The sequence below is a fragment of the Balaenoptera physalus genome (genome assembly GCF_965194825.1).
Source record: "Balaenoptera physalus genome assembly, chromosome: 16".
NCBI classification, from domain to species: domain Eukaryota; kingdom Metazoa; phylum Chordata; class Mammalia; order Artiodactyla; family Balaenopteridae; genus Balaenoptera; species Balaenoptera physalus.
The window spans coordinates 55,116,960-55,137,785 of NC_138898.1; the positions used below are offsets into that span (position 1 = coordinate 55,116,960).

Below are 20,826 nucleotides of genomic sequence, written 5' to 3' on the forward strand. Positions count from 1 at the left end.
TGTTGCTTTTCTCTTTAATATTAGCCATGGATGTCTTGTGGTAGTTTTAATTTATTTTTCCCAGATGACCAGTGAGGCTGGGCACCTTTTTGTGTGTAAATTGCCATTCATTTCTCTTCCTCTTTTTGTGAGGTCTTTTGCATTTTTTAAAAAAAAATATTGGATTGTCTCTCTTGTCTCACCTACCTGCAGGAGTGCTTTCCTAAGTACTTTTTATTACATTTTGAATTCTTTGGAGATTGTCTGTCCGTGGCATTTATGCCAACTCTCTTAGGCAGAAATGGAATGCACTGCAGCCTGGTGGGTAGCGTCTCTAGAACCCAGGATGGGGACCCAAGCACCGGAAGCCAGGAGAAGCAGAACACAGCCCCGTCCTCTCCGGCCTCAGTGTCATGCTGCTGTGACAGGCATAGAGCTGACTTCACCCACCGGAGGCCCTCAAGGACCGAGTCCTGTGGTCTTGGGTCCAGTTCCCGGGGTCGGGGGGAGGGGACTGTGGGGATGGCCCAGCACAGTCTGGTGTTCGCTGCGGCCAACCAGCCGTGTCCAGGGGCTGGGAGCTGTGTGTTCTGGTGGCAGCTGGGGCCCACCTCTGTGTGTGGTGGAGGCCGTGTCCAGAAAAGGGGTGAAGCTGGGGAGGACCCCTCCCCCCAAAAGAGGCGGCTGCAGCGCCTTCCAGGAACTCAGCAAAGCAGAGTCCTTGCTTGCTCAGAGCTGTTCTCAGCTCACTGTTCTTCCCTCCATGGGAGGGGAAGGGGTGCAAGCTTTTTACTTGCTGTGTCCACTCTGGTAAGGCTTTCACACGGCAGGGAGGTTTTTCAGGTGTCTTGTCACCTGTGTAAAGCTCCTTTGCATAATCGGCTCCTTTTATCCCTAGGGCATCCCCAGCAGCCCTCTGTCTGTAGTCTGCAGCTGGTGGTGTTCACCGAGGCCTCGTGTTACAGATGGGAACGCTGAGGCCCAGAGAGGTTGGGCTGCGCTGAGTCCCCCAGCCTGAGTGTGGGGAGCAGAGAAGCTATTCTGTGCAATGTGTGAACGCGACCCAGGGGAATCGCTGAGCTGCGTGATTACGGTGGGTGGGCCCCAGGGGTCGGTCTCCGTACACTGTTTGGGAACAGCCTCTTAGCCCAAGGGGCTGTCTCTTACCTGGCGGGGTGATCTCATGGGCCTGGAGATGCTTCCCGAGATCAGCCCTCTCTGAGGGCAGTGACATCCTGATCCCTGTTGGTCAGGCCCAGCTGGGGCTTAGTGGCAGCGGATGTCAGGAAGCTGGTAACCGGGAATATCTGTGCTGTGGTAAAATGAGAAGAATTTTTGGCCAGTGGAATCAATGAACTGTTCCCAGACTTCTCACCTTCCCCGCTCCCCTCCACCCAAGTGGGAATGACTACGGAGGCAGCTGAGCGAAGCCACACCCAGTGCCCAGGTTCCAGGGCCACCTGTGTTTCTTAGAAGGGGGCCCCAGGGTGTCTTTGTCAATATCACGGTTTACCTGGCAGGGGTATCGTGATTTTTAATAAGAAATACAAATTTGGTCTTCATCCGTTTCTGTCACAGAACTCCTCAAACCCTTGGAATTTCCTAAGGGATGAGTGATAAAGTGAAATGGGTGTCTTTTGATATTCTTAACAGATCCCTTTCAACCACACCTGAGTTTATACTAATGAGGTGACTTTTGGAAAGCACCTGAGGATGGGGGCTAGTTGCCGGTGGAGCCAGCCATGAGCTTAGAGGGCTGGAGATTGAGATGATGGCCAGTGGCCAATGATGTAATCGGTCTTATCTATGTAATGAAGCCTCCACAAAGACTCAGAGGGGCCAGGTTTGGAGCGCTTCTCAGTTGGTGAACAATGTGGAGGTGCTGGGAGGGTGGCACACTCGGAGGGCATGGAATCTCCGCAGCCCTTCCCACGTGCCTTGCCCTGTGCATCCCTTCCATCCGGCTGTTCCTGAGTTGTATCCTTTTGTAATAAACTGATAATCTAGTAAGTGAACTGTTTTCCTGAGTTCTGTGAGACACTCTAGCAAATTAATTGGACCCGAGAAGGGGGTCCTGGGAACTTTGATTTATAGCTGGTGGGTCAGAAGCATAGGGGATCACCTGAACTTGTGATTGGCGTCTGAAGTGGGGTAGGGGTTTGCAGTCGTATGGGCTGAGCCGTTATCTTGTGGGATCTGACAGTGTCAACTGTGTCCAGGTACATGGTGTCAGGATTGAACTAAGTTTGTAGGCCACCCGGGCAGTGTTGGATGAGAATTGGAAAATTGCCTAGTGGGTTGAAAACACTGGCTGGGCTGGCATCGTTGAGGACGCAGCTCTGGGTCAGCATGGATTGTCAATGAGGATGCCACCTCTCACTGGTAGTGTGGCTCGAGCAGTTCCTTGATCTCTCTGTTCCTCAGTTTCCATGATTGTCACATAGGAATAAAGGTGTCATTCATCCACCTTCATTGGGCTCCTGCTGTGTCCAGGCCAGGGTGGTGATTACTGGGCTTGTCGGGATCAACACCATGCAGAGAGTTGGGCAAAGGCCTGCCAGGAGGGCACGGGAGGCCTCCGGGGAGTTGCAAGGCCGGAGCAGCCCATTGGGCCACAGGGGATGGAGAGAGCTCTGGGGTCCGGGACACGGGCGGGGAGATGATGCGGTGGGGTGGGCAGCGCAGAGCAGAATAAGAGTCTGCTGCAGAGTGATGAGCCGGAGCCTAGCCCGTGGGTTGAGCGAGGCCTGTTTGCCCTTGGGGATAACATCAGTGTCCCTGGTCCAGAGTGTCTGGAGTGTGGGGGGCGGAGCCTGGGTTACCTGAAAATGTGCTGGAAAGGGCACTGGGATCCCATGTTCCCGAGACAGACGGTCCTTGGGCCTCGTGGGGCTCCTGGGGATGTGGGCATCCCATCTCCAAGATGCACAGTCCTGCTCTTGGGTCGAGGAGAGGTGAGGGTCGTCTGCGTGGGGGTCCCTCCGTGTTCTGCATGCTGGAGGTGCTGAGCAAAGGCCTCTCTGAGCACATGGAGGTCTGAGCAATGCACAGGGTGAGCCAGGGACAGTTGGGGTGTGAAAGTGTGGGCAGAGGATCAGCCCGCAGAGACCTCGAGGCCAGAGGCACTGCTGTGTAGGAAGGACTTGGAAGGAAGGTGGGCCGCTGCTGAGACTGAAGGTGGGAGGTGAGGGGCTCAGGCCTGTGAGCCCCTGAGGAGTCGGGGTGCAGGTGGGAGCTCTGAAGGGGTCCCGGGTTGTGTGCAGACATCCCATTTGCGTTTTAAGGGACCACCTAGAACGGCGTCTAGTCTGAGGATGCCCTGCTGCAGGAGCTCCGCCTCTGACGATGTCTCTTCACTCAGATCTCGGGGGAAACCAGGAGTTGATGAAGCCATGGAGCTGCCCTGTGGCTGTGGTGGTCGTAGTGGTGGCTGTCCCCACAGGGATGCTGGGTGGCACCTGTCCTGCCCAGCTTCTTTCTGTTGTGGGTGTTTCAGAGGTTGGGAGATTTGGGTGAATCAGGCAGGATCACCTCCCGAAGGCCCCACCTCCTAACACCATCACATTGGGGCTTAGGTTTCAACATGTGAATTTTGGGGGACACGAACATTCACTCTATAGCAGGGTTCCAGACTCTGGTCTCTTGATAAACTCAGGTTTTAATAGAACTCTGGGGCTTCCCTGGTGGCGCAGTGGTTAAGAATCCACCTGCCAATGCAGGGGACACGGGTTCGAGCCCTGGTCCAGGAAGATCCCACATGCCGCGGAGAAACTAAGCCCATGCACCACAACTACTGAGCCCGCATGCCACAACTACTGAAGCCCGTGCACCTAGAGCCCATGCTCTGCAACGAGAAGCCACCGCAATGAAAAGCCGGTGCACCGCAATGAAGAGTAGCCCCTGCTCGCCACAACTAGAGAAAAGCCCACGCGCAGTAACGAAGACCCAACGCAGACAAAAATAAAAATAAATAATAAATAAATAAATTTATTAAAAAAAAATAGAACTCTGGGTGCAGAGCCAGTGTTCTTGGGGAGAACATTGAGGGCATGGTTTACTGTTCCCTCTCTCTCCCCGCCTCCTCGGAGATTACTATCTGTTTGGCATGCATCCTGCCTGACCCTTTCTTTCCCCTAGAGTCCATCTGTGCTCTCTATGCTGACCAACACTTTGCCTTTTGACTCTGATCCCAGGGAGATCTTTGCGTGTCCTGGCACCTGGCTCTTTAGCAGGGTTAGTTCACTTAAGCAACTAGAATGTTTCCAGTTTTCGGTTGTAAATGATGATCGTCACACACATGCGCACAGCTAGATGTGTAAAAGTGGAACACACAAAACAGAAAGGAACCCCAGAAGTCCGCTCGGCTCGCTCTGTGGCCCGTGAGGAAGGGGCAGCACCTCTCTGCCTCCACCTCCACAGGCCGTCACAGAAACAGCCTTGATTTTCCTCATCCTGGAAGATGATGAACACGTGTCTGCTTTACACCTGACTTGTCCTTCCACGCCTGACATATGTAAAGGAAAACAGCCGAGTTTAGGGGACGCTGGGAGCCTCCCGGGAAGGGCACTCTTGGTCTTTGTTTTGGTGGCTGTTCATCTGTTTGTCATCCAGGTCACTGGGACACCCATAAGTAGGGCAGAGTCTGAATCCCTCGGGCAGAGAGGAGGTGAGCTGTCTGAGCCCGAGTGTCCCTTGGCTGCGACAGCAGAGAGGGGACAGAGACATGGATTTGTTTTAGCCATAATTTTAAAAAATTAAAGTATAGTTGATGTAACAAATAACAAATGCTGGAGGTGGGTGTGGAGAAGTGGGAACCCTCCTGCACTGTTGCTGGGAATGTAAATTGGTCCAGCTACTATGGAAAGCAGTATGGAGGTTCCTTAAAAAATTAAAATAGAGATGCCATATGATCCAGTGATCCCACTCCTGGGCATATATCCAGAGAAAACTCTAATTTGAAAAGATACATGCACCCCAGTGTTCATAGCAGCACTGTTTACAATACCCAAGACATGGAAGCAACCTAAATGTCTATTGACAGATGAATGGATAGAGAAGGTGTCGTACATATATACAATGGAATATTAGCCATAAAAAAGAATGAAGTAATGCCATTTGCAGAAACATGGATGGACCTAGAGATTATCATATTAAGTGAGGTATAAAAACAAATACTAATTATCACTTATATGTGGAATCTAAAATATGACACAAATGAACTTATCTATGAAACAGAAACAGACTTACAGGCATAGAAAACAAACTTATGGTTACCAAAGGGGAAATTGGTGGGGGGGATAAATCAGGAGTTTGGGATTGGCAAATGCAAGCTAATGTGTATAAAATAGAAAAACAACAAGGTCCTACTGTATAGCACAGGGAACTATATTCAATATCCTGTAATAAACTATAATGGAAAAGAAAAAAATAAGATGGGTGAAAGAAAAAATATATATGTATTTATAAATATATAGATAGACAGTTGATGTACAATGTTATATTAGTTTTGTACTGTTGATACATAGTGATTTGACACTTGCATACATTATGACAAGTCTAGTAACCATCTGTTCCTGTGCAAAGTTATTACGATATTATTGACCGTATTCCTTATGCTGTACATTATGTCACCATGACTTATTTATTTTATAAGTGGAGGTTTGTACCTCTTAATCCTCTTCACATATTTCACTCAGCCCCCTCCCTCTGCCAACCACCTGTTTGTTCTCTATATCTATGAGTCCGGTTTTGTTTTGTTTGTTTGGTTTTGTGTTTTAGATTCCACACTTAAGTGAGTTCACGTGGTATTTGTCTTTCTCTGACTCATTTCACTTAGCATACCCTCTAGGTCCATTCATGTTGTTGCAAATTGCAAGATTTCATTTTATTTATGGTCCAGTACTATTCCATTATATATATCTATATCTATATCTAGCTATATATATATCTCACATCTTCTGTATCCATTCATCTACTGACAACACTTAGGTTGCCTCCACACCTTGGCTATTATAAATAATGCCGCAGTGAACGTCGGGATGCATGTATCTTTCTGGATCAGTGTTTTTGTCTCCTTTGGGTGAATACCCAGAAGTGGGACGGCTAGATCACATGGCAGTTCTATTTTTAATGTTCTGAGGAACCCGCATACTAGCCATAAAGTCTGAGGATGGCCCCTCTGAGGCCCTGGGGTACTGGGGTGGGTTGTGCCAGGTAGCTGGGCCTTCTAGGTCAAAATCAGGACCCGTGTCCTCTGGCAGGCCCTCTGGGAGGATTTCACAATTGAGACGCCCTTCTCACGTGGCTCATTATGTGTGACCGGCAGTGACACCACTGACTGCCGTCCCCTGTCTGTCCCCTGTGCTGTGGTACAGGGAGGTGCCCAGCACGGGATTAAGACGTACAGTGGGGCTTCCCTGGTGGCGCAGTGGTTAAGAGTCCGCCTGCCAGGGCGGGGGACGCAGTTCGAGCCCTGGTCTGGGAGGATCCCACGTGCCGCGGAGCACCTAGGCCTGTGCGCCACAACTGCTGTGTCTGCGCTCTGGACCCGCGAGCCACAACTACCGAGGCCTGCGCCTGGAGCCCGTGCTCCGCAACAGGAGAGGCTACCACAATGAGAAACCGCTCTGCGGCAAAGAGTAGCCCCTGCTCGCCGCACCTAAAGAAAGCCCGTGCGCAGCAGCGAAGACCCAACGCAGCCAAGAATAAATAAATAAATAAATAAGTAAAAAAAAAAAAAGACACAGTGGGCTTGGTGTCGCCAGGTTTGAGCCGTGGCTCCATCACTAGCTTTCCCACATGGAAAGTGGGGGCAGGTTCCATCCCCTCTCAGTGGGTTCCGTGGGGAACCCAGGCTAGGGCACTGACTCGGGGACATGGAAGAAGAGCCTGGGGGCTGTGGGGGTGGTTTCTCTTCTCTTCCCATCTCCAGGTCTTCCTTTTTGTTTCTCCCCCTCGGTTGTCTTGTCTTTCTCTTTCCCTCTCTCCTCTTCATAGCCCTGCCTGCTCCTCTTGGTTCCAAAGTGTGCACACACAGATGCACATGCATGCACACAACACATGTACACCGTATACATGTGTACATGACAGATGCATGCACACACAACACATGCATGCATGTGCACACACACCTACACACACACGCCACGCACATTTAGATATGCACACACCTATCCACACATATACATATGCACGATACACCTGTACACACACACAGGCACACACCTGGGAGCTGCTGCCAGTTCCCTAGGATGCACATTCCTCCTTTAAAAGTTCCTTTTGTTAAAATGTGAGCACTTAGGGCTTCCCTGGTGGCGCCGTGGTTAAGAATCCGCCTGCCAATGCAGGGGACACGGGTTCGATCCCTGGTCCGGGAAGATCCCACATGCCGCGGAGCAACTAAGCCCGTGCGCCACAACTACTGAGCCTGTGCTCTAGAGCCTGTGAGCCACAACTACTGAGCCCACGTGCCACAACTACTGGAGCCCGTGCACCTAGAGCCAGTGCTCCACAGCAAAGAGAAGCCACTGCAATGAGAAGCCTACGCACCGCAACGAAGAGTAGCCCCCGTTAACCGCAACTAGAGAAAGCTCGCGTGCAGCAACAAAGACCCAACACAACCAATAAATAAATAAATAAAAATAAATAAATTTTTAAAAAGTATGAGCATTTAAAAACATACAGGAAAACACAGAGAGTAATATAGGGAATGCCCTCCATTCAGAGTCCACAGTTAACATTTTTCATATTATGGACTCAGGCATGTCCTCCCCACGTTGGTTTCTTCCTCCTCCAAGTGTGGGGTCCCACCATCTGCGCTGCGGGGCTGCGCTGTGATGTTTTCACGTCCTCCGTGTTTGAGTTGTGTTGGTTCTGCACCTGCTCTGTGCTGGTACTCGGAGACCCCGCTCCCTCCTTTACCTGATGTTTGGTTCCATCCTGTCACTGCCACGGTGTGTTGGACCATTTCCTTACCGAGCATGTGAGGTGTTTCCAACTTTTTATGCTTGAAAGTCTTTTATTGGTCCCTATATTGTATGCAACCAAAATATGTACATAAATTGAAATTAGAATCTTAAAAGGGAGAATTTTTCTCCTGGTTTGAGTGGCCATTACAAATATCCAGTTGGTCAAAACATCACAAATATTACAGTTTTTATAAATAACAAACGTAAATACTAAAAAAAAAAAATTGAACATATATCTCTTAAGTCAGTGGATAGGCTGCTTTCCCCCCAGTTAATTCATGGAGTCACAGTCGAATAGAACCTGTTGCTGGAATGAGACGGCTCAGCAGCACTTCTAGTTCTGTTTTTCATTTTAAGTTGAGAAACTTTGTTCACGTAAATAAAGTAGATGGGAATTAACAAGGGTTTGATTTAGCAATAGCATCTAATTCCAAGTTATTTGCCAAAAAATAGAAAGATCATATAAAGATCTAATACCAAAAAAAATTGTTGATGATTTACCAGCTGACAACTGAAGTGTTTCCAGTTCATAATAACAACCTTGTTGAGATATAATTCACATGCTACAAACTTCACCCTTTTAAAACGTACAATCCAGTGGTTTTTCCAGAACGTGGTTCCAGTTTTGTGATTTTATGGTCACTGATCTACCATCCTTGTCCCATGTCTCCAGTCTTTTTTTTTTTTTTTTTGGCTGCGTTGAGTCCTCGTTGCTGTGCGCGGGCTTTTCTCTAGTAGCGGCGAGCGGGGATACTCTTCGTTTCAGCGCGTGGGCTTCTCATTGCGGTGGCTTCTCTTGTTGCGGAGCACGGGCTCTAGGCACGTGGGCTCAGTAGTTGTGGCTCACGGGCTCTAGAGCGCAGGCTCAGTAGTTGTGGTGCACAGGCTTAGTTGCTCCACGGCATGTGGGATCTTCCCAGACCAGGGCTCGAACGCGTGTCCGCTGCATTGGCAGGCGGATTCTTAACGACTGCACCACCAGGGAAGTCCCCCTCCAGTCTTTTTAAAATAATTTTTCTTGTTTTAAAGCAATACACGTTAGGGAATTCCCTGGTGGTCCAGTGGTTAGGACTCCGCCCTTTCACTGCCAAGAGTGCGGGTTTGATTCCTGGTCCAGGAACTAAGATCCCACAAGCCTCGAGGTGTGGCCAAACATTAAAAAAAAAAAGGCAATACACATTAATTTAGAAAAGAAACAGTTAAAGCCTCCCCCCAAAAAACCTAGCCCCCCCCAAAAAAAAAACCCTCATCCGTTGCCTCTTAATCTGGAGGTTTCCGTTTGTAGCATTTATACCTCTGAAGTTATTAAAGCTTAAAACTACACTAAGACGTGCAGGCGTCCTGTGTATCGTCAGGTTGTGGAAAGAGCTGTGGAGGAGAATAAAGCAGGGAAGGGGGCTGGGAGTGGGGGGTCAGCAGGCAGGGTGGGAGGGCAGAAGTTGCAAATTTTAAAAAGAATGATCAGAAGAGGCCTTGTTGAGGAGGACACATGAGGTCTAAGGATCAAGGCAGACTCTTGGGGAAGAATTTCATAAGCAGAGGAAACAGCAAGTACAGAGACCCTGGGGTACGGACGGGGTTGGCAGGGTCCGCCGCAGGCCATGGGGAGGAGTCTGGGACTTGTTTTGGTGTGATTAAGGAGGCATCAGAAGGCCCCTCATTATGAGCACTGGGATGTGGGAAACAGCCTTTGGGGCTGTGGAAGTGGGGAGACCAGGGAGTGGATTGCAGGACTCCAGCAGTAGGTGGTGGTGGCGTTGAGCAGCGTGGTGGCCACAGAAAAATGTTATTTTCAGGAGCCCAGAGAGGGTCACTCAGACTGGATTTCGAAGCCCATCATGTTAGTTATCTCTTGCTGAGTAACAAATTCAAAATTTAGCCATTTATAACAATAAATGCTTATTATCACGGTTTCTGTGGGTCAGGAATTTGTGAGTGGCTTCGCTGGGTGGTTCTTGTTCAGGGTCTCCCCTGAGGTTGCTGTCAGCCGGGCTCCAAGGTCTGATTCCCACGTGGTTCCCTCGCAGGGCTGGCAGGTTGGTGCTGGCCGGTGGCTGGAGGCCTCAGTTTGTCACTACATGGACCCCTTCATGGGGCTGTTTGAGTGTCCAGCGCGGCAGCCGGCTTCCCCCCCAGAGCCTTGGAAGTCCCACTCGGTCAATTCCACAGTGTCCTGCTGGTTACACAGGTCAGCCCTGTTCAGTCTGGGAAGTCTCCCCAGAGACATGAACACCGGGAGGTGAGAACATGGGGCCTCCTTAGAGGAGAACCTCCTCACCCACTTTCTGCTTATGGAGTGGAAATTCTGGAGGTTTGTTGGACATAATGTGATTGGGCCTTGTGGTCCCCCAGGGGGAGGTTGGAGCAGGATTTTCCGGGCCAGGGGCCTGTCTCTGCCTGGAGGGCTTTGCAGGGATGGCTGGGCCCCAGGCCTGGTTCCGCCTCGCCTGGAACCTTCCCTCCAGACCAGTGCTGCGCGGCCTCTGGATCCACCTCAGGGCCTGTGAGCAGCGTGGAGGTCCTGGCAGGGCGGGGCCCAGGCCGCCGCTGGGCTTCCGTGCACCCTCTGTCACGTGCCACTGCGGCCCTGACTTGTCACAGAGCCTAGCGCATGTGACTTTGCTTGTCGGCTGTGCTGTGTGCCATTGTCACGGCCTAATCACAGTCCTGGCAGACCAGGTGGCTCCGGGCTGGCTGCCCCCGGAGCTCCCAGCTGACACCCCTCTCACCTGCCCTGTGATTCGGGCTCAAGGTTGGGTGGGCCACAAGCCCACCTGTCCAGAGACAGGTCCAGAGACCGCCTGTGCCCCACCCCAATAGGGCCAGTGTGGGAACAACCACCTTTTTAAAGCCTTTGCACATTAAAATCCACTGATGCTCTCAGTGCGGTAGACGGGACTGAGTGCAAATCCCAGGTGATTTTGGAAGGGCCCAGGTGCTTCCCTGCATCGCACTTAGTCTTTTTATTCTGATAAGTACACCACGAGTGGTTCATGTTCAGTGAAAAGATCTAACATGGAGCAGAACGTCTGGGCTTTTGTCCACGCCGCACCTGCTCCCAACTGACTTCTCGGCAGCTTTTTGGGTGCGTCCTTTTGACCATTCTCTGTGTACTCACAACTTGCATTATGCACGCCTAAGTGTGTGCAGTTACCTCTCAAAAGGGGTTTTGGAATGCATCCAACAAATATTCCGTGACCATTTTTCTGCGTCAGTATCCAGGTCTGTTTGACGCTCTTTAGCAGCTATTATATGGTGTTCCATAAAATCAGGAGTATTGTATTTATTTAACTAGTCACCACTTTATTCTTTTTCTCTCACTGCGGTTGGCTCTGTCTGGTTCCTGGTCCACACGTGGGTTGGGGCTACGCCCTGGCCTGATATGTCCTGGCTACGTTCCCTGCAGTCGAGAGCCACCAGGCTGGACTCCCGGTTCTGGGCCTCCCAGCCTAGGCAGCCAAGGCTGTGTCCCGCGTAACTGGGGTTGTGGTTCTCGGGAAGGGCACACAGATCCATGCAGGGCGCCCACCAAAGCTCAAGGGGCCCAGGATTCCCTCTGGTCCACAGAATTCACAGGGCCCTCTGGTTACCTGGCCTTTCTCTGTGCCAGAGAGAAACGGGGGACAGTGGGCAAGTATCAGATCAGGAAGCTTGGGGGAGGCGGTACTTCTAGTGTTTCCCCAGCAAGGCTGTGAGCTCAGTTCTTTGAAGCTGACCCATGTCCGATGCCTTGTAGCCATCTATTTTTACAAGAAACTTGAATTTAGTGCCTAAGTGTGCCAGGGACGTATAACCTCAGTCCTCATGGAGGGGAGTCAGATAGAAATGAAATAACTCAGGTCCACACAGTTTTACACTGTGGCCAGTACTGAGGTGAAAAAGTACTCAGGGCTCGGATTTGGGGTGGGGAGGCTGATTTAGTCTGGGGGTCAGAGAAAGTGTATTCGTTTCCTATGGCTGCTGTAACGAGGTGCCACAAACTGGGTGATTTAAAACAACAGAATTTATTCTCACAGTTCTGGAGGCCAGAAGTCCAGAATCAAGGTGTCCACAGGGTTGGTTCCTTCTGAGGCCTCTAGGGGAGGCTCCTTCCCACCTCTCCCAGCTTCTGGAGGCCAGAAGTCCAGAATCAAGGTGTCCACAGGGTTGGTTCCTTCTGAGGCCTCTAGGGGAGGCTCCTTCCCACCTCTCCCAGCTTCTGGAGGCTCGAGGCACTCCTTGATTGTAGCCGCGTCACTCCAGTCTCTGCCTCTGTTGTCAGACAGCTTTCTTCCCTTTGTGTGTGTGTGTGTCCACATCTCCCTCTTTCTCTTATGGAGAGACCGGTCACTGGGTTTAGGGGCCCCCATCCAGTCTGACCTCCTGTTAACTGGATTCCATCTGCAAGGTCCCTATTTCCATACAAGGTCACATGCACAGGTGCCACGGGTGAGGACTGGGACATGTCCTTGTAGGGGACGCAATTCAACCTGCTGCAGAAGGAAGTGATATTGGAGCGGGGGCCTGGATGAGTCCAGGAGTGGGGAGGAGAGGCCCCGGAGAGGGGCAGGTACAGAGGTGGGGTGGGCCAGGTGGAGGGGCTGAGGCTGTGTCTGGAGCTGGCCTTTCTCAGGCTGAGCTTCTCGGCCATGAGATGCTCCCATTGGGCTGTATTGAGCCTCATCATCTACAGTTGTGTTTCCTTTTTTAACCAGGAAACTACTTTGCCTCCCACTTTTTCATGGGAGGTGAGAAATTCGACACCCCCCACCCTGAAGGTTACCTCTTTGGAGAGAACATGGATCTGAACTTCCTGGGCAATCGCCCGGTCCAGGTGGGTCTCGGTGGGGCTGGGCACATGGGCAGTGGTGGCAAGGCCCCTGGCTGTGAGCAGGCACCTGCACCGAGTCTCCCCAAACGAGGCGGAGGTGCCATCTGGATGTGTGCATGTGATGTGTGCGTGAGGCCTGTCCCCCCTTAGAGGCCACATGGCTGAGGGTTGGTCCCTGGGATACAGGGCAGCTGCTACTGAACCCGGTGCGTCCAGGCTGTGGGGCTGAGGAAGGCTCTGGATTTCATCCCAGGCCTCTTGGATGATTGTCTTTAAAAAGGGAAAAGAACATCCACATTCCATAGAGCAGTGGGCAAGAGATGTGATCCAAAGCGGAAACGCAAACGGCCAGGACCGTTTTTTACAAGTTCGTCCTCACTAGTCACCAGAGGAGTGCACTTCATACACTGCTGTTCCTTCGTTCAACGCACATTTGGCACCTGCTGTGTACCTAGGGACTCTTCCAGGGGCTGGAAACGGAGGACAGACCCTGCCCTGTTTAGTATGTGGGGTGCAGGCAATAAAGAAGGGAACGCTTGATGGCTGGAGACTAAAGAGAGAGAGAGAGCTGTGGGGGATTGCTGAGCAGGGGCCTGGGTTTTGCATCTTGAGATAATGGTCCCCTGCCTGGCCAAGGGCCCAGGCAGGAGGCCCTCTCTCTCAGGAGACACTGGACTCTGTCCCCTAAGGCTGCTGAGTCCTGGGCCTGGTGGGGGTGGTATTCCCTGGACCAGGGGTCTCCAGGCTGTCTTAGCTGTAGAGCAGCTGGTTGACATGAAGTCTTGGTCCTTTAACTGGCCTGGGGCCCAGAGTGCTGGTCCCCCACCCGTGGGGCCAGTGGGGCTTCCACGTTGTACTGAGCTGCCCACCCTCCCAAGTTTGTGACAACAGGAGGAGAACCTGCCTTCCACGTCTTTGTAGCCTTGGCTCAGACCCAGGGCCTGGCTCTGCAGGCTGCCTGTAGATCTGTTGTCTTGTGTCACTTTCTCCTTGAGACCATCGTAGAGTCACCTGCAGTTGTGAGAAGTGATGGAGAGACCCCGGGTGTCCTTTACCCGGCTTCCCAGTGACGACATCTGCTAAGACTCAGTGCGTTGTCACCAGCAGGAGACTGACCCCGTGCCCAAGCCTTCCAGACACCACCAGTTTTACAGGACCCGTGTGTGTGTGTGTGTGCGTGCATGTGCGTGTGTGCCCGCGTGCGTGTGTGTGTGTGTGCCTGTGTGGGCACAAGTCCCTTCCGAAACCGGTATCGACCATCGTCCTCGTGTGGAGAGCCTGCCTTGTTCAGGGCAGCAGTGAGACGGCAGGTCCCACCTCCAGGAACGTGGCCTGAGAGCCCCAACCCTAGCCTCTGCCCCGGAGACGCAGCTGAGGGTCCTTCCTGCAACTGGGGACCCAGAATCCTCAGGCAGTTCCGGTCCCGGCTCTCCCACGTGCTGGCCGTGTCGCCTGTGGTTTCCTTGGATGTGGATGTGGGGAGTGCTGTCTGTGGTCAGTGCAAGGGCCCAGGATGACAGGCAGGGTTGTGACCGTTGCTCTGATGAAGCCCTGTTTTCCCTCCGCTGCCATGCCCTGGGGGTTACCTGGAATTGCTCTTTCCCTCCTAGTTTCCTTACGTCACCCCCGCCCCCCACGAGCCGGTGAAGACACTGAGGAGCCTGGTGAACATCCGCAAAGACTCCCTCCGGCTCGTGAGGTAACCCTTCCCCGCCCACGCCCGTGGGCCCTACTCCCCCTTGTGTAGAATCAGGACTCGATTCCAGAGCTGCCCCTGGGGGAGGGTGGGGAGGGGAGGGGCCCGCAGGTTCTGCCTGTGGAACTCCAGCCTCAGCCTGGCGCCTGTGCCCCAGGGGTGTTGGGCCGGGTCTGGAGACAGTCTTGGTTGTCACAGCTGGGGGTGGGCGAGGGCGGTGCTGCTGGCATCTGGCAGGCAGGGACCAGGGATGCCGCCCAGCACCCTCAGCGCTCAGCACACCCCCACTGCCACGAGGCTGAGACACCGCCTCAGACCTGGAAGACTTGAGGGGTCGGGGCCATTTCTAAACCCACAGGACTGGTCTCCCTTTCTGTGGGCAGAAGACAAGGGAAGGAGGACCCTGCGTTGCTGGGCCTTGTTGTCCGAACAGGGAACGGCCTCCACATTCCTAGGGAGGTGGGATGCAGCCAGGCAGCTGACTCTGGGGCCCCCGCGGGGGCGGGGGTGCTGTATGGGGTGGGGACACCCTCGCAGGCGCGGCCCCTGACCTGCCCTGCTCCTCTGTCTCCCCGGCAGGTACAAGGACGGTGCTGACAGCCCCACTGAGGACGGCGAGAAGCCCCGAGTCCTCTACAGCCTGGAGTTCACCTTCGACGCCGACGCCCGGGTGGCCATCACCATCTACTGCCAGGCAGTGGAGGAGTTCCTGAATGGGACGGCTGCGTGAGTCCCCGTGGGGCCTGGCAAGCCCAGTGGTTCTGCTTCTGTCTGTATTGTGTATTTGAACTTTAGGAGCTTTGATTTGAAATAGGGCCCTGCTGGCCCCAAAAGTTTGAAATCGGCAACTTCAGCACGACCACGGCAGGCCTGCCTCCAGGCTGCAAGGCCAGACCCAGGCAGGGTGGGCAGAAACGCACCCACTTCCGTCCTGTCGGAGGAAACCCCTCGGAGGCCAGATTTGATCCGGGGGTGGAGTGGTGGCTGAGAGCTCGGGCTGTGAGTCCCTGTTCGTGTAAGAGCAGCCCCTCCCCCAGTGTCAGTCTCAGGCCGGACGTGCCAGGGCCCTCGAGAGTGTCCTTTGTCCTAGAGACTGAGTGAGGCCCCAGGGACAGCAGGTGTGGGGAGGTGGGTGAGGGTCCTGGGTTGGATTCCTGCATAAGGAGATGCCAGAGCTTATCGGGATTGAAAATGTGTGTGCTGCTTGACTCAGCCATTCCTTTCCTGGGAATTTTATCTTGGGGACATGCTTGCATGTGTGGTTAAGATGTGTGCAGAGGAGAGTCCTGGAAGCTTTGTTTGGAATAGCAAGATGTTGGCGACTGCCTGGTGTCCACCAGTGGGGGCCTGGTTGAATCAATTAGAGTAAAACCGCGGTGGAACCCATGCAGTGTCCCAAGAACACGGCACCTCCATCTGTGATGACTGTGGGACAGCTTCGGGCACACGAGTGGTCGGAACAGAGTGTAGGTGGACTGCTGTTTGAATATTAAAGAAGAAACACCTGCTCATACAGCCGTGATTATGCCTCAACTTTCCCAGGAGTGACACACGGGTTGTGGACGGGGCAGAGAAGCAGGTGGCTGGAAGCACGTGTGAGGCCGGGGCTGGGGGTCACTTTGCACTGTGCATTTTTGGACTGTATTCATTCAAAAATGTCAACAAACCATGAAAGCCAAATGGAAAGGTGTAGCCAAGTCTGGAAAGGTAGCAGTAATTGGGCAGGTGTGGGCTCTGGGAGAATGGGACGCTGCAGAGCGTTTGTCTCACTGTCCTTTCTCTCTCGGCCCCTTCAGGTACACCCCCAAGAGCCTGGCCCTGCAGTCCGAGACTGTCCACTATAAGCGGGGGGTGAGCCAGCAGTTCTCCCTGCCCTCCTTCAAGATCGACTTCTCGGAGTGGAAGGACGATGAGGTAACATCTTGGCTAGGCCCCCCTTTCCCCTGGCCCCTCCCCGAGTTCCTTCCCCTGGAGGGGGGCAAGCACAGTGGGGCCTGTTCACTCAGATTCCTCACATGGTTGGTAAGTGTCAGGAATGGCTGCTGACCAAGGTCTGTGTGCCCAGCCGGGGTACCTGGACTGTGGATCGCGGTCGGTGCAGGCATTGGCTGGACTGGGTGATCGCGGCCAGACGGAGCAGCGGCAGTTAGAAGCTCCGTATGGGCTCCGGTATGGTTGTCAGGGCCACGGGGCTGCAGCGTGGCAGGGTGCCTCCCGCCCCAGCGGTTCCGTAGCTAAGGACAGTGATTTACGCGACGTGGAGGGTACTCCCTGCAGCTCTGTCTGTAATAGTACATTGGAAACAATCTACATGTCCGTTACGGAGGTATCGCTTGGGTCACTGACATCATGGGAACCCCCTGTATATATAATGGGGGCACCATAGTCCAGCTCCGTTCTGGGATGTCGTGAGCCTTAAAGTAGCTGACAAAGCTTATGTCTGCTGTACATGCTGATGTGGAAGCACCTCTTGGGCTTGGAGAAGAGCACATTACAGACAAATACCATGTAATCACACATATGTGACAGCCACAGATGTGCACAAGACCACTTCTGCAGGTACATGTATGTGTACATAATCCTTGAGGAAGAGCCAGAAAAGATTCCCGTCAAGCTGAAGACAGTGGTTATTTCTGCAACGGAGCTTGATATAAGGGAGACACACACATACACGCTGCATGTGTACAGTGTGAGTATCAATACTGTGTACACCCCTGAATTATTTTGTTTTTTTTAAAAAAACCAGGTTATTAAGGTAGAGTTTATATATCATAAAACTCACCCATTTTAAGTGTCCAATTCAGTGATTTTTAGTAAATCTCTGTGATCACAGCCATCACCACAATCCAGTTTTAGGATGTTTCTATCCTCCAGATAGGATCCCTCATGCCCTTTACAGTTAATCCCTGTTCCTGCCCCAGCCCCTGGCACTAATCTGCTTTCTGTCTCCCTGGATTTACCTGTTCTGGACATTTCATATGGATGGAACCGTACAGTATGTGGCCTTTCATGTCTGGCTTCTTTGACTTAGCTGAATTCTCTAGTTTTTTTTTGACAGAGGGTAGTCACGTATTGTGTTACTGAAATACATGAGTGGGAAGGATTGGAGGTAGCAGGGCATGGTGTAGTGTGGGAATTGCCAGGAAGGTTCTGGATCACGGGTATGTCAGACGGTGAAGGCCACGCCCTGGTAGTTACTCCCGGCCGCGTGTGCTTGCTGGTCAGGGTGCTTTGATGTTGAGCAACAGGAGCCCCCTCTGTTTTACCACGTGAGAAAGACAGGTCTTCTGGAAGCCGGGTGGGGCCGTCGAAGTCAAAGGCCAAGCTGAATAGTAGTCCTGGGGGCCCCCTGCGCACAGCCCCGTGCCATCGGGATGGTTCCATCCCTGCGTGCACACATTCCCGGTTCAGATGCCCGGCAGGTGCATCTGGTCCCACCCACCCTCCTGTGAATGGGGAGGGTCAGCTCCCCAAGGGCAGAGGGGCTGGGTGGGCAGGTGAGTGGGTGCCCCCACCTATGGTGACTGCAGGGCAGCTGGGCTGAGGCTGCACCTCAGCTTGGTGACCTCTGAAATAGCCCAGTCTTGGCATTTTGGCTCTGAAACATCCCCCGTGCATTTGCGGGTGTGCTGCATCACCAACGGTTTGGGTCACTTGTCCTGAGCGCAGACCTGACTTGTACGCCAGTCTTGGGTGCTCCACGAGGGCACCCCCTTTGCTCCCTCAGTGCATCAGGGAACCTGCGTCCTCAGCTTGTCAGCATGTGGCCTGGTGGGCCTGTCCAGTGTTGTTATCCTGGGACCCCATCCTCATCTTTGCCTTTTCTGATTATCACCTCAGCTAAGATGTCCTTTTTTTTTTTTTGGGCCACACCACGCGGCTTGCGGGATCTTAGTTCTCTGACCAGGGATCGAACCTGGGCCCTCAGCAGTGAAAGTGCAGATTCCTAACCCCTGGACCGACAGAGAATTCCCACTAATATGTTCTTGAAATCAGCTCAGTTTTTCTTACAGGTGTTTTTTATTGCGGTAGAATACCCAAAATATAAACTTAAATCAGTGACAGTGCATTCATAGTGTGTGACCACTGGGCAGTTCCAGGCTGTTCTCATCACCCACAAGGAAGTCCTGCACCCATTAAGCAGTCACTCCCATTCCTCCCTCTATTACATGTATTTTTATTTTTTTATTTTTTTTATTTTTAATTTATTTTATTTATTTATTTTTGGCTGCGTTGGGTCTTCGTTGCTGGGCGCGGGCTTTCTCTAGTTGCGGCGAGCAGGGGCTACTCTTGGTTATGGTGCACAGGCTTCTCACTGTGGTGGCTTCTCTCGTTGCAGAGCATGGGCTCTAGGCACGCGGGCTTCAGTAGTTGTGGCACGCGGGCTCAGTAGTTCTGTCTCACGAGCTCTAGAGCGCAGACTCAGTAGTTGTAGCGCACGGGCTTAGCTGCTCCACAGCATGTGGGATCTTCCTGGACCAGGGCTCGAACCCACGTCCCCTGCATTGGCAGGTGGATTCCCAACCACTGCGCCACCAGGGAAGCCCTATTACATGTATTTTTAAATGGGAACTTCGTCAGTCATTACTGTAGCTAGGAAACGGCTAAGCTTTGCCATAAATAGAAGGTTCTGGAAGTTAAGCTGTATGGAGAGCGGAAGGATGCTGTTACGTCCTGGCATGACGTCCTTGCCTGCTGAGGCATTGAAGGGGGTGTTGGTAGGTGTTAGAGACGTGACAGACACTCTGGCACCAAACTCAAGTTTCTCCTTTATACCAGGGTTTCTCAGCCTCGGTGCTGTTGACATTTGGGTCCTGGGCCATTCTCTGGCAGGAACTGTCCTGTGCTCTGTGGGATGTTGAGCAGCCTCCCTGGCCCCTGCCTACCAGGTGTCAGGAATGTCCCTTGCTGCAATTGTGACAACTGAAGATGTCTCCAGACACAGCCAGGCGTGCCTTCAGCTGTAAGCATTGTGCCATCAGAGGCCTGGCCATCCTCCCTTTTTTGAGCCATTTTCCCCAGATTTGCCTATTTAAAGATTATAACAGTAATGTATGCTTATAGTAAAATGTGCAAATTACACAGAATCTGTCAAGCAGAATGCTCCCAGTTCAGTCTCCTTTTCCAGAAGTGACCACTTCTGACCATATGGGGTTTATTTTCTAGACTTTCTCCTGTATGCATTTGTTTTTTACAAAAATGCAGTCATACTGTACAAATATTATTTTGTAGCTTGTTTTTTTAAAACAACTTATCGAGACATAATTTGCATACTATACAACTCCCCCTTTTATTTATTTTTTTGTTTCTGTTTTAATAAATTTGTTTATTTTGTTTATTTATTTTTGGCTGTGTTTGGTCTTCGTTGCTGCACGCGGGCTTTCTCTAGTTGTGGTGAGTGGGGGCTACTCTTCGTTGTAGTGCGTGGGCTTCTCATTGCGGTGGCTTCTCTTGTTGTGGAGCATGGGCTCTGGGCGCACAGGCTTCAGTAGTTGTGGGACGCGGGCTCAGTAGTTGTGGCTCACAGGCTCTAGAGCACAGGCTCAGTAGTTGTGGCACACAGGCTTAGCTGCTCCGCGGCATGTGGGATCTTCCCGGACCAGGACTCAAATCTGTGTCCCCTGCATTGGCAGGCGGATTCTTAACTGCCGCACCACCAGGGAAGTCCCCAGCTCACCCTTTTAAAGTGTATAATTCGATGGTATTTACTATATTCAGAGAGTTGTATAGCCGTCACTACTGCCTTAGCTCCAGAACTTTTTTGTCATCCCCAAGAGAAACCCTCTACCCACTAGCAATCACTCCTCATTCCTCCCCCGGCCCCTGGCCACTGCTCATCCACTTTCTGTCTCTTTGGATTTGTCTGTTCTGGACATTTCTCATAAACAGAATCATACACTATGTGACCTTTTGTGCTGGCTTCTTTCACTCAGCATCATGTCTTCAAGGCTTGTCCAGGTTGTAGTATGTATCGGTGCTTTATTCCTTTTTATGGCCGAATAACATTCCACTGGATGGATGGGATCATATTTTGTTTATCCCTTCATCAGTTGATGGACATTTGGGTTGTCTCCACCTTTTGGCTATCATGAATAATGCTGCTGTGAACATTTGTGTGCAAGTCTTTGTGTGGATGTATGTTTTCATTCCTCTTGGCTGCAGTTTGCTTTTTAATTTAATTTAAATTAATTTAATTGTAAGACTTTTTTAGAGTAGTTTAAGGTTCACAGCAAAATTAAGAGGAAGGTATAGAGGTTTCCCATATGCCCCCTGCCCCACACAGGCATCATTTTCTTTTCTTACTGCACCATGTTGTGGAGTCTTTCCAGGTCAATACCTACAGATCTCCTCGTGGCTCGTGGGGCTTCTTTGCA

General features: G+C 52.0%; 1 protein-coding gene across 5 annotated transcripts in view; it reads left to right on the forward strand.

Moving 5' to 3' along the window:
* The window catches only part of MGRN1 (mahogunin ring finger 1), a 66,253-nt gene that overhangs the window by 13,508 nt on the left and 31,919 nt on the right, over nucleotides 1–20,826 (forward strand). For 4 of the 5 annotated variants that reach the window (XM_082429047.1, XM_082429046.1, XM_082429045.1 and 1 more), the window contains exons 2-5: nucleotides 12,641–12,759; nucleotides 14,367–14,455; nucleotides 15,032–15,178; nucleotides 16,249–16,366. In XM_082429047.1, the coding sequence (XP_082285173.1) occupies nucleotides 12,641–12,759; nucleotides 14,367–14,455; nucleotides 15,032–15,178; nucleotides 16,249–16,366 (473 nt within the window). Of the gene's footprint in view, nucleotides 1–12,640; nucleotides 12,760–14,366; nucleotides 14,456–15,031; nucleotides 15,179–16,248; nucleotides 16,367–16,472; nucleotides 16,622–17,011; nucleotides 17,142–20,826 lie in introns of those variants that run through there. The other variant, XM_082429048.1, reaches the window with a different exon arrangement.